Source organism: Egretta garzetta, unplaced genomic scaffold (genome assembly GCF_000687185.1).
Source record: "Egretta garzetta isolate BGI_Z169 unplaced genomic scaffold, ASM68718v1 scaffold101, whole genome shotgun sequence".
Classification (NCBI taxonomy): domain Eukaryota; kingdom Metazoa; phylum Chordata; class Aves; order Pelecaniformes; family Ardeidae; genus Egretta; species Egretta garzetta.
The window spans coordinates 1,688,426-1,703,680 of record NW_009258666.1 but is presented as its reverse complement, the minus strand read 5'-3'; the positions used below and the strand labels follow the sequence as shown (position 1 = coordinate 1,703,680).

Below are 15,255 nucleotides of genomic sequence, written 5' to 3'. Positions count from 1 at the left end.
CCGGCCCACGGGCGCATTCAGGAAACAACAGGTACAGAGCAAAGCAGCCGCCTGCGTTAGCAGGGGTGGCGGGGGAGAGCGTGAAAACCACCCAGGGAGGGAGGAGGGAAGAAACCTCCCACTTTTGGGGGAAGGTGGGATAAAGGTGCACAGCAACGCGTCTTCAGGGCTTGCGTTTGCACGTGGCGGGGGCTGAGATCCAGTTTGGCCATTTGCATTGGGTCCCCTGTCTCGCTGCTGGCTTTGGGGATGGGGATTCGTCGTCAGCGGGAGTTTGGCAGGAGCCAAGGGTGGTGCTTGCTGCTCTCTGAGCACCAGGCAAGAAGCTCTTTGGCGCTGATTTTCCTTCGTGCTGAACTCTGCAGATGCCATCATGAGCCGCTTCCAGAGCCTCTCCCAGCAGATGGCCGAGCGCTCGGACCTGCTGCAGAAATCCATCGCCCAGTCCCAGAGCGTCCAGGAGAGCCTGGAGAGCCTCCTCCAGTCGGTGGCTGAGATCGAGAAGAACCTGGAAGGAGAGCAGCCAGCCATGCTCTCCTCCTCCTCCATCCAGGACTCGCTTGCCACGAGCACGGTAAGGGTGGTCCCTGGGCTCCCCCGCCTCAGGCGCCCGTCTGCAGGAGCGGAACCATGTGGGCAGTTGCTAGCGGTTAGCTACAGCATTCTGAAAGCACAAAAAAAACCCTCTAAAAAGGGATATAAGCAGAACTTTGACTTCATATCTTTAAGCCAGGACGCAGACCTGTTGAAAGTCTCTCTTCTGCTGGCAAGCAGGGCTTAGATATCAGGCACCGGGAGAAGGCAGGGCAGGTTGGGGAGATCAGAAAGGAAAGGAAAACCGGGATAAAAACACTATTCTTGCCCGATTATTCTTTCCCAAGGGCGGCCCAGCCCCTTCATGCCAGTTCAGTTTTGCTCAAGAGCCTTCCTCAAATGGCATCCCTTTCTGTGCGTGTTCTCCACAGAAGCTGAAGCAGGACATCGCCAGGCAGAAGAGCTGCCTGGAAGCCACCCGGGAGATGGTGACACGGTTCATGGAGGCACGGCCCTGCAGGGCAAGCTGGCGGAGGTGACGGAGCATTTCGGCAGGCTGTGCCAGCGGCAGCAGGAGAGGGAGGCCGCGCTGAAGGGCCTCCTCCCCAAGGTCGAGCAGTATGAGCAGCTCGCGGAGAAGCTGCAGCAGTTCACGGAGAGCAGAGCACGGATGTTGGCAGCTGGGAACCAGCCAGACCGCGACATCGCTCGCTTCTCCCAGCACATCCAGGTGAGGTGCAGGGGAAGAAGACTCCACCTGAGTTGTGTTTCTAGGGCAGGGCTGTTTTGCAATGATTTCTTCCTAGGCAAACAGTCCCTGGTTCACTCCCAGGCTGGCAGGATCCGCAGGACCTGTACTGCCTCTTTGCCTGGGGAAGGGAGCGCAGCCGGAGAGGCTGAGGCTGTTTCCAGCAGTGAGAGAGGGGAATGGCATTTCCCTGGAGCCAGGCTGGTTTTCAGAAGGGATCTCTAGCCAGGCTCTTAGTCCAAATATAGCAAGGTTTTACCAGTTAAAGACTCCGTGGGATTAATACAGCAAAAGGCCCGAGATTGGCAGTAAGCACAGTGCAGGGCGTGACAAAGCCCTCGGAGATGCCGTGGGTCCCGCTGGCCGGTCACGGCTGCACGGGATTCCTCCCTCTGGCTTCCTACGAGTGCTCTGCTTCGGGGGCGAGGTTTGACCACAGCCTCAGGAATGCTCGAAGTTGGTGTAAAACCGGACACTTGTGCTGGGGGTTTTTGGGTGTTGATTTGGCTTGGTCTAGGGCCCCCCATCCCATTCACTGCCTGGCCTTACACCAGCACCAGGGAGGGTGGGACTTGCACCCACAGCTGCTCAAAGTATTTGCTAGTGCAATTTGTGGCGCTGCCCGCAGAGGGTCTCTCCGGCTCGCCAGGACGTGGGGCTGCCTGGTTCATCCCCTCTGCCCAAGTCTGCTGGCAAGGGCACGGTTGGCATCGCCCTTTGCCCTTGGCAGGAGCTGAATTCAGAGATGAGGCAGCACCAGGAGGACCTGGCCACCCTGGAGCACCTGGCTGCAGAGCTGGGCTCCTGCGGCTTCGCCCCCGGCACCTCCCAGCAGCAGGAGAAGCTGCAGAGCCTGAAGAAAGACTTTCTGCAGCTGCAGAAGGTGGCAAAAGAGAGGTGAGTCTCGGGGACCCGGCCACTTTCTGGGGAGGTGAGATTGGGGGGTGGCTTCGTGGTCAGAGCAAGACCCCGTGAGATCTCCTTTCCATGGGGCGGGGGGGGCACAAGCGAACTCTTCCCTCCCTCCTCCCACACCAGGACACACAAGGCAGCTCGCTCCAGCTGACGCTTTAAAAAAAGCCTTGGCTGGGGGCGTTGTGAAAAATTCCTGGTGCCGCAGGAGCTGGCGTTCGTGCGTTTCCCGGCGTGTAGGCTGCCACAGCTCCATCCCAGAGCATCTTGCCGGAGGGGAGCGGGATGCTGGCGGGGGATCGGGAGCCTGCCCCAGGCGTGCTCTCCGGGAGGTGGGGGATCGGGAGCCTGCCCCAGGCGTGCTCTCTGGGAGGTGACAGAGCAGAGCTGGCTGTCCCCAGCGTCCCCCAAAGTGGGGTTCAAGGGGAGCTTTAGCAGCAGCTTGAGCCCAAATGGGCCGTGGCAGTGTGAGCAGGATTAGCGGGGCAGCTCGCCTGTGTCCCGGGGGGGGTCGCACCTCCAAGGCTGCATCTCCAGCCGCCCTGGTGAGTACAGGGAAGGTGATGGGGAAAAGCAGATGAATCTCTTAATAACGCCCAGAAATTCAGTGCCACGCAGAGAACTGCCTCCGGCCGGCCCCGTGCAGGCTGCTCGCAGCTGCGGTTGGCGAGGGTGAGCCGGAGGGGCCCGTGGCTCCCGGCCGGGGGCTGCCTTGTTCCTCCGGGATGGGCTGAATAGATGAGAGCTGTGGCCAGGGAGGAGGGGCGGCGGAGCCTGGCCTCCCCCGCTGCAGCTGGCCGGAGCAGGCAGCATGAATGAGCTCTGTCATCCCGAAATCTTTGCTTCCCCCCCCAGGACAAAAGAGAGGGGTGCAGAGCTGGCGCAGGTTGGCAGCAGTGGTCCCACGGTGGTGCTGGAGCAGCCCCAAAAGTGGCGCCGGCCATGGCTTGGGGGGACAGCGGCGGCGAGGGGCAGGCTGCGGCGTGCACCCCACTTTGGCTGGCGCTGCGTGCGCTGTTCCTAAGCAACATCTAATAATAATAATAATAAAAAGAAGGGCTCGCAGAGACACAACTGTGCTACATTCAAGCGGGGGTAATTGCAAGGCAAAGCACGAGCTCTGACTCTCTGAAACCTTTTCACTCTCAGAGAAAAGGATGCATCGTCCTGCCAGGAGCAACTGGATGAATTTCGGAAGCTGGTCGGGGCCATGAGGAAGTGGCTGAGGGAGAGCGAAGGCAAAATGCCGCCTGCCGAGACCTCTCTGGGCACCCAGGAGCTGCACAAATGCCGGCAGCAGATCCAGGTGGGCAGCAGGAGCCGGAACCAGACTGGGAAAGTTGGCAGCTGGTGTGGAAACACCGGAACGTGGAATAAATCCCAGGAAGGAGAGTCCTGTGCAGTGATTTGTGGTCTCAGGAGTCCTGGGGTCCCCCATATTCACTGCTGGGCTGCAGCCCCCTGGTGCCTGTGCATCCAGTGGTCCTGGGCGTGCGGAGAAGGGAGCGGTGTGAAGGTCCTCCTGGGCTGGTTTCCCTTCCCTCCCCGCTGCCTGCTCAGGGCAGGAATTTGGGAGTGGGAGAGCCGAGCACACTCATTTTTGCTGAGTGTTTCCCCTTGCTAGACACGGAAGGTGGCCTCCCGTCATCCAAGCCCCCGTTCCTCTCCAGCACCGTGATGCTTTAAATCCGGATGTGCCAAGGGTTTGACTCAGAGGCAGAGCAGCGGCTGCTGAGTCACCCGCGGCCCTCGCACCCCGCAGCAGCGCCGCTGGGCTCCGGCACGCTGCCGGCTCCACCGAAAGCTGCAGGGACCAGACTTGTGTCAGGCTGGGTTGTGTTGAGAGGAGGAGGAGGGAGGTCCCCAAAACAGTAGGAGGGAGAAGAAGGTTTCCTGTGGCAGACCTGCTGGTTAGGGATGAGCTTTTCACTCTGATTCCCTCTGACAAAAATACACATAAAGACACCCGCTCTCCCGGTGCCGTCTGCTTGCCATGTGCTGGTGTGACCTTTGCCAGTTCCCTGGGCGCCGTGTCCCGGTGCCACCGAGCCACCGCAGAGGTGACGGGCGAGGAAGGAGGGCTGCGGCGGGGCAAGCGCAGCCTCCAATCCCAGCCTTTGTTTTTGAGCAGGATCTCCTGGAGGAGTGGAAGGGGAAGGGGGCCCAGGTGGAGGAGATCGGCTGCAGAGGGACCCTCCTGGAGAACCTGATTGTGGAGATTACGGCCCCCGACACCCCGTCCAAGGCAGGTGAGTCACAGCCCGGCTCTCCCAAGGACGCCTGCTTCCTCAGAGCTCTGTTTGCTCTCATTGCATCTTCTCTGAGCCTGCCTCAAGGAAAAAATGGGGTTATTTCCCCTTTTTAACGAACTTCAGGGGGCCTGTGGTGGTCCAAGTATCATGGGGCTCAGCCCCGTAGTTGAGTTGTTGCCGCTTGTTGTGTTAATGCATCAGCTGAACGCTCAGAGCCCAACTTGGCTTAATTTGCTGTAGGGTAACGAGCACTGAATTACGCTGTGTTTGCCGTGGGGACACGTACCGCCGCTCGGATGGAGCACGGGAGCTTTGGGCTGCCGCAGCGCAGGGGTCCAGGCTCTCGGCCCCGCGGGGGGGCTCATGGAGGAGGCTCCTGCTTCTTCTCTTGGTGCTTCAGCCCCCTTGGGGACTGGAGCATTTTAATCAAACTGCAGTAGTTGGGTTTCATATCTGGATGAAATTTAAGACTGCAATATTCAGATGTGGTTTACTCAGTCTCCTTTTTGGCTTCAAGTCTGTGAAGCGATGAGATTATGTCTGATTCATTTGGAAGCCAACTAAAAGATGTCTTCCAGCTCGTGAGAACAAGCCTCTGGACTCTCAGCATTGATGGGCATTTATGGGAATTCACGGTCTAGAGATGTTTGTCAGGGTTAACCCGATGAGCAGTGGGAAACCTCCAGGAGAAGTGGGGAGAGGCTTGTTGTGGGTGACTGGCATGGTCACCCATGTGGGGTGACCAAAGCTGCAGCCCCTTATATCCATGAAAGCTTTAAAATGCATTGTTAGAGAGAGAGAGATCACAGAGTCCTAGAATGGTTTGGGTTGGAAGGGACCCCCAGAGGTCACCCAGCCCAACCCCCTGCAGGAGCAGGGACACCTTGAACCACATCAGGTTGCTCACAGCCCCGTCCAACCTGACCTGGAATGTTCCCAGGGATGGGGCCTCCACCCCCTCTCTGGGCAACCCCTGCCAGGGTTTCACGCCCCTCATTGTAAAGAATTTTGTCCTTAGATCCAGTCTAAGCCTACCCTGGTTTAGTTTAAAACCATCCCCCCTTGTCCTGTCCCAGCTGGCCCTACTAAAAAGCTTGTCCCCCCCTTTCCTCTGGGCCCCCTTGAAGCCCTGAGCGGCCGCACTCAGCTCTGCCCGCAGCCTTCTCTTCTCCAGGCTGAACACCCCCAACTCTCCCAGCCTGGCCTCACAGCAGAGGGGCTCCAGCCCTCGGAGCATTATCAGAAGTACCTGATAACGTTTCTGATTAATCCCCCTTTGGTTGTGAATGGAGCTGTGATACCTGGTGTCCGCGGAGGGGACCCTGACGCAGCCAGCGTGGAGCCTCCTGGCAAAGAGGGCGTCTCTGTGCACCAAGGCAGCTTTCGGTAGCTTCATCCCATAAGAAAAGGAGAAAATGGGGGAGTTCATCTCCCCAGGGAAGGTGTTCAGAGGTCTCACTGGTATTATAATTCACAAAATCACGCTCAGGGTAGCAGCTTTCCAGGGGCGGAGAGGTGGCCAGTGGCCCCCAGTATTACAGTCCGTGCAGGTGCCACGTCCACCTTGGGTGATGTTGGGAGAGGTGCCCAGTTCCAGATGGCTTCAGCTCTTCTGCTTCTGGTCCAGCGAGGCAGGAGCAGCTCCGGGAAAGCGAGGGGTGTGAGTGTGTGGGGAGGAGGAGAAGCAAACGGGCTCCAAATCAAAGGAATGCCAATGGCTCGGTGCCGCGCCGGTGGGTTCACCAGCGCCAGGCGGGTGGGCCCGTGGAGACGCCGCGTCTGTGCTTGGTGGCCGGTGTGGTCCATGTCGTGGAGGGCCGTTCATCGCTTGCTGTCTGCATTCCTAACGCGTCTGTCTTGTCCCTCTGTCTGTCTCCGTCCCCTCTGCTCAGGTGCCGCGCTGCCCGCTCCGGGAGGGTCAGTAGGCAGCGTGAACGGATACCACACGTGCAAAGGTGAGCTGGCTGTCACCGCTGTGCTGGCACGCGCGTGCCCAGGCCGCCTCGCTGTCTCCCTGTCCGTTTTTGTCTGTGCATTTCCATCCGTGAGAATATAAACCACAATGTGACACCGTCAGCATCCCGGCGCAAGTGAAATGAGCCTGCAAATAGGCTCGTGGATTCTCGGCCGTGCGGTGCGGGAGCCGGAGCCACGGGCCGGGCAGGCGGTGATGGAGGATGTAGGTCAGGCTGAAGGACGGAGAGGGGCAGCTTTGGGGAGTGACAACACCCTGACACCCCATCAGGTGGTGTTAAAAGCTGATAAATGGGCGATCATTTTAAGGCCTGCAATTAAATTTATTGGTTCTAAGGGATTGTAACCCATCCAACCCTTCAGTTTGAAGAGCAATTTTAATTATTGCCCGTTATCTGCTGTTAGTTCACCGGTTCAATGAGATAAGAGGTGCATAAAAACGGCTTTATATTTCGGTGTCAAATTATTTAACACTGTATTAGCAGTGACATTGCGAAAGGGGGGCTCAGCTTGCATCAGTCTCACAAACACGACGGCGTTTGCTTTGTTTGCAAGCTGTCAACATGCGTACGTGGTGCGACTGGAAGGGCCCCTCTGGCATGAGAGGTGAGGATAATCTGACATTGCTCTGCAGACAGACGGACGGCAGCGTGGCCTCATGCTCCTCCTGCTTGGCCGGCTGTGGCTGCCCGGGGCTAGATTAATACCTGCTAGTCCAGGTTAAGATGGGCAACGCAGGCAGCGGTCCTCATCTCAGGCTGCTTTTTGGAAACAGATCTGACCGAGATCCAGTGCGATGTGGCGGACGTGACCCAGCAGTACCAGGCCCTCGGCGCGGCGCTGCAGGAACGCCAGCAGCAGCTCTCGGTGATGCTGGAGAAGATGCAAGAAGTGCAGGAGGAGGCAAGCTCCATGCTGAAGTGGCTGGAGTCGAAGGAACGAACGCTGTCGGAGCTGGACGCCTCCTCCTCGCCCACCAAGACGGAGACGATGAGAGCCCAGGCTGAGCACAACAAGGTAACTTCTCTTCCAGAGCGAAAAACAGGGATTGGAGCCCTTCCTCCCCAAGGATCTCGGAGATGTGCAGCAGGGCTAGAAGGATCAGCAACGAGGATCTGCCCTGGGTTAAAGAAGGGCTTTCCCCAGGAGGGATCGCGGGAGCCCCCGTGCTGTGCTCTCTTTCCTTTTAGACCTGTTGCTTTCAGGCATTTGGCTCAGGGAAGAGGAGCTTATCTGTAGCCCTTGTTGCTGGGTCACTCCAGCTCCTCCTGGAAAGCAATTCCCAGCCTTTGCCTGCTCTTGGAGCCAAGTTAGCTCACGATGTTGCTAATAAAATGAAGTGATTTCATTAAAGAGCAAAAGAGCAGAAGTTGTCCAAATCCAGCTTGTAGCTGCTGCTTCGTTCCTGCTCGGTGATTTCATTCTTTTGCCTGAAGAAGTTCCAATGATTTTTTTTTTTTTTTCCAGGCATTTCTGGCTGAATTGGAACAGAATTCAGGGAAGATCCAGAAGGTAAAGGAAGCACTTTCGGGCTTGCTGGAGAAATATCCAGATTCTCCAGAAGCAGCAAACTGGAAGAAGATGCAGGAGGACCTGAGTAAGTGCCCGAAGCACTTAGCGAGGCTTCTGTCTTGAAACATTGCGTTAGCCATGGTTCAGGATTGCGGGGCAATTCCAAAGTCGCAGCAGAGCAGAGTCGCTTCTAATTAAAATTTAGTAAATAGCGAACTTCTCTCCAAGCTGTCTGGTGTACAAGGTGTTCCTGAGATGAGCACTGTCATGATGAATGAAATCTCGATGATGGATGTGTATTTTAAAGACTTGCCTCCTTGTGATACTGCTTTTTAAAAAAAAAAAAAAAAAAAAAAAAGCAAAGAAAAAAAGCATTAGCGACATGGGTTGGTTATTTTGATTTAAAAGCTTCACTGCTTGATATGAAATTCTCATCATTAGTAAGGCTATCGTAGGTAATTAAATGTTGACTAAACAAGACTGTGTGCTTAAAAAGAAGCCCAGAGATTCTCTTCTTTGAAATAGCAGGAACGTGTTTACGGAGTTCTCCGTCCAGGAGATCTGAATGTGCTGTGTGAGGACTGATACACATGAAAGTATCCTCATTTATCGAGCCAGGGATGTGAGATGGCTCGCCCAAGGTCAGACCAGCTCATGGCAGTAGTGACTAGAGCGCAGAAATCCTGCTTGCAAGGTTTTTTTTCCTATGAGCTTCAAGACCACGTAGCCATTAGAGATGGGCAAGAGCTAATTAGATGGAGAGTGAATAGAGCCACGCTAGTTTTGTTGAAAAGCTGAGGAGGTTTCCCATCAGGGAAACCATGGGGAGGGTAAAAAAAACCTTCTCGATGGAGGGGTGGGCTGACTGGGAGCACGACCACCGCCAACGCAGCTGGTGCTTCAGATTGCAGGTGGGAAAGAGCCAGCCAGGCGACGGCCGAGCGGCAGCAGAAGCTGGAGGAGTCGGCAAACCAGCTGGCCAGCTTCCAGGCTGCCGAAGCCCAGCTGCGCCCCTGGCTCATGGAGAAGGAGCTGATGATGAGCGTGCTGGGACCCCTCTCCATCGACCCCAACATGCTGAATGCGCAGAAGCAGCAGGTCCAGGTGAGCCGGGAGCTGGGTGCGCATCTCCACGGTGGGTTCAAGACGAGGAGGGGGGGTATCTCACCCAGTCGGCGAGGTGGAAGATTGCGCTCAGGGTTATTTGTCTTGCAAGCGCTCTGCCGTGCAGCGAATGTTGGGAGACCTCCTGGCTCTTCTCCCAAGTCCTCCAAACCCCGCTGAGTGCAAACTACTGTGAATAACTTGAAACGGGTGCAGCGCCCGAGCTCCCTTCCCCGCACTGGATTGACTCATCGGTGAATCACTTGGCCCCTCTCGGAGAGTGAAATTGCTTTAAACAAGACCTGTGCTGATGCTCTGCAGGACTTGCTAATGCTGCCCCTCCGCCTGGCAGTCTGCCCTTCTCCCACCTCCTGCTTCCAAAGCCTAACATGTCCGTAACCGGCCACATCATAAAATAAAATGCCCCAGTTAACATAATTAGATTGCCCTCTCATCTAACTGGTTTATGTTACCTTCCACAGCAGTAGGACAGATGTAAGAGAGAGAGCCAAGTACTGGCTTTGCAGACCCCTTCAGCTTTTTAGGTTGCAAGGTCACAATGAATTGTGGAGTTTCCCAGCCCAGTTGCCGCCCCAGCCCAATTGCCGCCCCAGCCCAATTGCAATCCCAGCCCAGGACTTGTTCCTACTGGTGCAGTGGGCTGGATGAAGCCCCTGGAGGTCTGGTTTGTTTTGACTGTGTGTATTCGGAGCTGTCAGTTTTATGCAAACATTTTTATGTTATTTCTGTTCCAGTTTATGCTGAAGGAATTTGAAGCACGCAGACAGCAGCATGAGCAGCTCAACCAGGCAGCTCAGAGCATCTTGACTCGCCCCGGCGATGTTTCTCCATCCACTAACCAGGTGCGAGAAGAGCTCCAAGGGGTTAATCAGAAATGGTCCGAGCTAACGGAACGCCTCAACTCCCGCTCCAGCCAAATTGACCAAGCCATAGTGAAGAGCACCCAGTACCAGGAGCTCCTCCAGGGCCTCTCTGAGAAGGTGAAGGCAGTTGGGCAGCGCCTAAGCAGCCAGTCGGCCGTCAGCACACAGCCCGATGCCGTGAAACAGCAGCTGGAGGAAACCAGTGAGATCCGCTCGGACCTGGAGCAGCTGGAAGAGGAGATCGCAGAGGCTCAGACCCTCTGTGATGACCTCTCTGTCCTCATTGGGGAGCAGTATCTCAAAGACGAGTTAAGGAAACGTCTGGAGACGGTGGCGCTTCCTCTCAAAGGGCTGGAAGACCTGGCAGGTGAGACAGCACGGAGAAGTGGCTTAGGAGATGTTGGGATGTCAAACTCCAGCCCTGCTCTTTGCCAAAGGGCTCGCCCATCACTGGGTTTCTGGGAATAAGAGGGGAAGCACCATTTATCATTTTTTAGAGTGTTTCATGGGTGGGTTTGTGTGGGACTAAGCACAGGAGAGTTCACACTCCAAACGTACCTGAGCCTGGAGAGTGAGCAGGGATGTTTAGTCCACCAATGTGGCTCTTTGGCAAGCCTGCCTGGCCTGCAGCAGTGTGGCATGTGCTGTGCTTGGGGAAGAAAAACCTCGTTCCTAAATTCAGAATGGGGCATGGAGAAGACCCAGTGGCCACTCTTGAATCTTGGGGTGCCTCTTCTGGTTTCTGAGAGGTTGCAATTAGAGATTAGTCAGGAGAACTGAGACTACTGCGTTCCCATTGCCCGTTACTACTGAAGAAATTCATGAATCAGTGAGCAAAAAGGCTAGTGATGCAATGGAAAGCTCCTTCCTGTTAATCAAAACACAGTTGGTGCATCTGAGATGATTTTAAATAATTGCACTTTGCTTATTTGATTTCAGCTTAATTGTCGCGTTCTAATCTTATTTCCATTTCAGCCGACCGGATGAACCGACTGCAGACTGCGCTTGCAAGTTCCCAGCAGTTCCAGCATATGTTTGATGAACTCAGGACCTGGCTAGATGACAAACTGTGCCAGCAAGCTCAGAGCCAACCTATTTCTGCTAAACTGGAGAGGCTACAGAGCCAAATTCAGGAACAAGAAGAGTTCCAGAAGAGCCTCAACCAACACAGTGGCTCCTACGAGATGATTGTAGCCGAGGGAGAATCTTTGCTGCTTTCTGTCCAGCCTGGGGAGGAGAAGACCACTCTGCAAAACCAGTTGGTCAGCCTCAAAACACACTGGGAAGAACTCAGCAAACAGGCTGCTGATAGACACTCAAAGCTCAAGGACTGTTTGCAGAAAGCTCAGAAGTACCAACGGCACACAGAGGACCTCCTGCCTTGGGTGGAGGACTGCAAGGCAAAGATGTCTGAGCTGGAAGTAACTCTGGATCCTGTGCAGCTGGAGGCGACTCTTCTGAGATCAAAGGCTATGCTGAGTGACGTGGAGAAGCGTCGCTCCTTGCTGGAGATGCTGAACAGCGCTGCCGACATCTTGATTGATGCTTCTCAAACCGATGAGGATGACATTCGGGATGAGAAGGCTGGGATCAATCAGAAGATGGATGCCATCACAGAAGAGCTGCAAGCCAAGACGGGCTCCATCGAAGAAATGTCACAGAGGCTCAAGGAGTTTCAAGAGAGCTTCAAGAACATTGAGAAGAAGCTGGAAGGGGCGAAGCACCAGCTGGAGATCTATGATGCACTAGGGCCACAAGCCTGCAGCAACAAGAATTTGGAGAAGCTCAGGGCACAGCAGGAGGTGCTGCAGGCCCTGGAGCCACAAGTGGATTATCTGAAAAACTTCACTCAAGGTCTAGTAGAAGATGCCCCAGATGGGTCTGACTGTTCCCAGCTCTTAAGCCAAGCTGAGGTGGCTCAGCAGGACTTCAAAGCTGTGAAGCAGAAAGTAAATGACTGCTGCACGCTCATGGAAAACAAGCTTGAAGGGATCGGCCAATTCAATAATCGGGTGAGGGAGATGTTCTCTCAACTGGCAGATCTCGATGATGAGTTAGACAGCATGGGCCCCATCGGGAGAGACTCTGACAGCCTTCAGTCCCAAGCAGAGGACGTTCGCACATTCCTGGGCAAACTCCACAGGCTGAAGTCTGACATTGAAGCTTCTGAAAGTGAATGTAAGAAGATGCTGGAGGATGAAGGGAGCCCCGATTTATTAGGACTGAAACGTGAATTGGAGACACTGAATAAACAGTGCAGCAAACTGACCGAGAGAGGCAAGAACCGTCAGGAGCAGGTAGAAACGACACTGTCTCGTGTCGAGGACTTTTACAACAGGCTGAAGGAGCTGACCCACATGACAACCGCGGCGGAGGAGAACGAGGCATTGCAGTGGGTGGTGGGAACAGAGGTGGACACCATCAACCAGCAGTTGGCAGACTTCAAGGTAAGTCTTAATGCTCTCGTGTTTCTTGAGTGGTGTTTGGTGTTTGAAGGTCTGCCTAGTGTTGTGGTCTTTTGTGTAGGACCTCTAGTCTTCAAGCTGCTGCGGCTTTGCTGTTCATTGCTGTAACATCAGCATTTTTGGTGTAGTAAAATATCCTTGCTCTGGAGAATATAAGATCAACTGTTGGACTTGATCGTCTGCAGTGAAAAGATGTGGAAAGATTTTGTGACTGGGAGGAAAAAACCTTTGCCTGTTCTCCTTGTGATGTGTGATGTTGGCGTGCCAGTACCTCGTGGGCTTGTAGAGGTGGTCGGCATTTAGGTTTTGGGGGAGGAAAGATGGTTTTGAGTCCATCGGAACTGGAAGTTGGCTTCATCTGAGAGCCTAGTCCAGATCAGATCATCCTGTAGGTCTTTCTACCTGGTCTACCGTTCGTGCTTGTTGTTGCCTTCATCTGCAACACACATCAGTCCATTTTTGGGGTGTAAATAAAGCCACAGACAGACTGTGGGACGAGGGGCATGCACAGGGAATAAATCCAAGGCAAAGTTTTGCTGTTGATATTTCCTGCAAAGAGCTGCTAGAGACCATCAAGGCTTGCATGAAATGCTGAGAGAGGGAAGAGTCAGAGTGTGTTTGATATTTTTTTATCCAGTATGATGATGTTGGGTCATGCTGTTACACTACATTAATTATATTAATACTGCTTAGACATTCTCTTGCTGTGAAACTTCTATTACTGATGTGCTCGGTAGCTGATGATTGGGCTGATTTACATCTGGCTGCTCATTTCCTGGTGTTAATGGGGGCTGGGAGGGGGAGGCGTTTTTACAGCCATTTACTTTTCATCTCATGGCTAATTGATCCCCTTCCACCACTTAATAGCTCTGTGAAACCTTCACCAGGACAAGGTATTTCTGGTTTGGGGATTGCCTATCCAAAAAAAGGGCTTGGAAATGTTACTTACAGGGCAAACTCAAACTCCTCTGATCGTGTTGCTGTTAACTCTTGCATTGGGCAGCCTTGAGCTTACGTTGATGGGAAGGATTTGACTTCAACATTAAACACCACACAGTTGCTTGGAACGAATATGTCCTTAAAAAGGAGTTTCTAGTCCTTAAAACCAGTGAAACTTTCCTGCAGAGCAAGGGATTATTCCCGGCTGAGCAGCTCTCATTAGAAACGATGATGAAACCCAGCGTCGGTGCAGATTGCTCGGTTGACCAGGCTGGCAAGCGGGGCCGGCAGGAGCAGCTTAACCTGTCGTAGCACTTGCAAATGGTCTATATCTCCGTGACCTTGAGGATTACCCTTTAAGACAACGGTGTCCTGGGCTGCACCAGCCAAGGGTGCTTTGGGGAGTGACGTGTCCTCACCAGGAGTCATTTGTTGGCCATTGAGGCCACACGGTGCAGTTGGGGTCTTTGTTCATGGAAAAATGAAAGTTGCAGCAGTGATGGTTGGGGTTTGCCCTGTAATGGCTGAGAATAAAATGGGGGAGAAGCCAGAAGGGTGGATGGAGCAATCGTGGTTACCCAGCGGCATTTTTTTTTTGGTTCATCCAGAGAGCAAGCATTTTTTTTGCATGGATCGTAAATGTTGCAGAGCAGATCTTTGCAAAGCCTCATCTTACGCTTCTCTCTAAGGGGAAATGCAATTCCAGATACTGATCTGCACGTGGAAGGGCATCGCAGCATCCAGGCAGGGACCGTTTGTACTCCTTAAGTGCAGGAGGGAGAGCGGTGGAGAAGTCTGGCATGGGCTCTGGGGGAGGCAGCGAGCACGGGGGGCTTTTTTTGGTGTCCCCGGGCTCTTATGTCTCTGCACCTAAGGTAATATCACAACTGTCTGCCGCCTTGGATTGCAAACAAGATGCACGCGCCGTGTGTCCGTGGGGACCGGAGGCGGCTCCTTGGCCGGGCAGTGCTCCCCGGGGCGGCGTGGGGCCGATGCAGCTGAGCGTGGGGAGGAGGATGGGGTGGCTGGGGCTCTCCAGGAGCGGTCGCGGTCCGTCTGTCCAGAAGGCTCAAATGCGGGCAGATATTATGTCTTAAGGCATTAATTTTAATGAACATCTGTGTAAATGAGATGCAAATTAGGCATGGCCCCAGGGCTCCAGGCACGTTGCCAATGCAGCCCTGACAAAGGTGGGCACTTCTGGACTCATTGTGTCCAGATTTTTAATAAAGAAGATATATTGAGGGCTCTGGCGGAGGCCATGAACAGATGACTTCCGAAGCAGCTTATACTTTAAGCTTCCCATATATTTTTCTTTTCCTGCCTGCAAACACCCCTCAAACTTGCCCCAAAAGGCAACAAAACTTTAACTTTTGGAGAACTGCCACCCGTGTGTTTCCTCTCTCACCCCCCCCAGCCCCTTTCCCAGGTCATGGGGGGACTAATCCCGGTGGTGGGAGGAATGAGCCCTCTCCCACGGTAAGTGCTTCTCCTGGCCGGGTTTCTCGGAGGTGGGAGGCTGGGAAGCAGCTGTCGGATCTTGCTCGGGGGGGAAGCTTTGTTTGCAGGAGGTGTTTTGGTTTGGCGAGCGGGTGCAATGGTGGGGATGGCTACACCGAGGGGCTGAGCCCACGCTGGCTCCCGTGGCCATCGGAAGCCAGGACGGAGATGTAGGGTGAACCTGGCCTTTAAGGGAAAGCTAGGTAGGGACTGGTTCGAAACACTGTGTTGTTAGGGGATTGTAAGAAACCCATCTGGAGGGGACCTTAAGGGGTCATCAAGTCTATCCCCTAACTTTATGGTGAGATCGAGTGCAGCTGAAAGGCATTTCTGTGGTTTGGAGTCTGTGCTTATATGGACATTCCGATGGATCGCTTCGGATACAGCTCTGCTACAGAAGAAATAACACGGATTTAACTTATGTTAAGCTG

The 15,255-nt window shown here is 54.3% G+C and overlaps 1 protein-coding gene across 1 annotated transcript in view; it reads left to right on the top strand.

Moving 5' to 3' along the window:
• The window catches only part of MACF1 (microtubule actin crosslinking factor 1), a 119,590-nt gene that overhangs the window by 53,374 nt on the left and 50,961 nt on the right, over window positions 1-15,255 (top strand). The window contains 10 exon segments of the mRNA XM_035904031.1: window positions 1,070-1,264; window positions 2,013-2,179; window positions 3,344-3,500; window positions 4,326-4,443; window positions 6,339-6,401; window positions 7,196-7,437; window positions 7,888-8,017; window positions 8,837-9,036; window positions 9,792-10,287; window positions 10,896-12,367. Of these exon segments, the coding sequence (XP_035759924.1) occupies window positions 1,070-1,264; window positions 2,013-2,179; window positions 3,344-3,500; window positions 4,326-4,443; window positions 6,339-6,401; window positions 7,196-7,437; window positions 7,888-8,017; window positions 8,837-9,036; window positions 9,792-10,287; window positions 10,896-12,367 (3,240 nt within the window).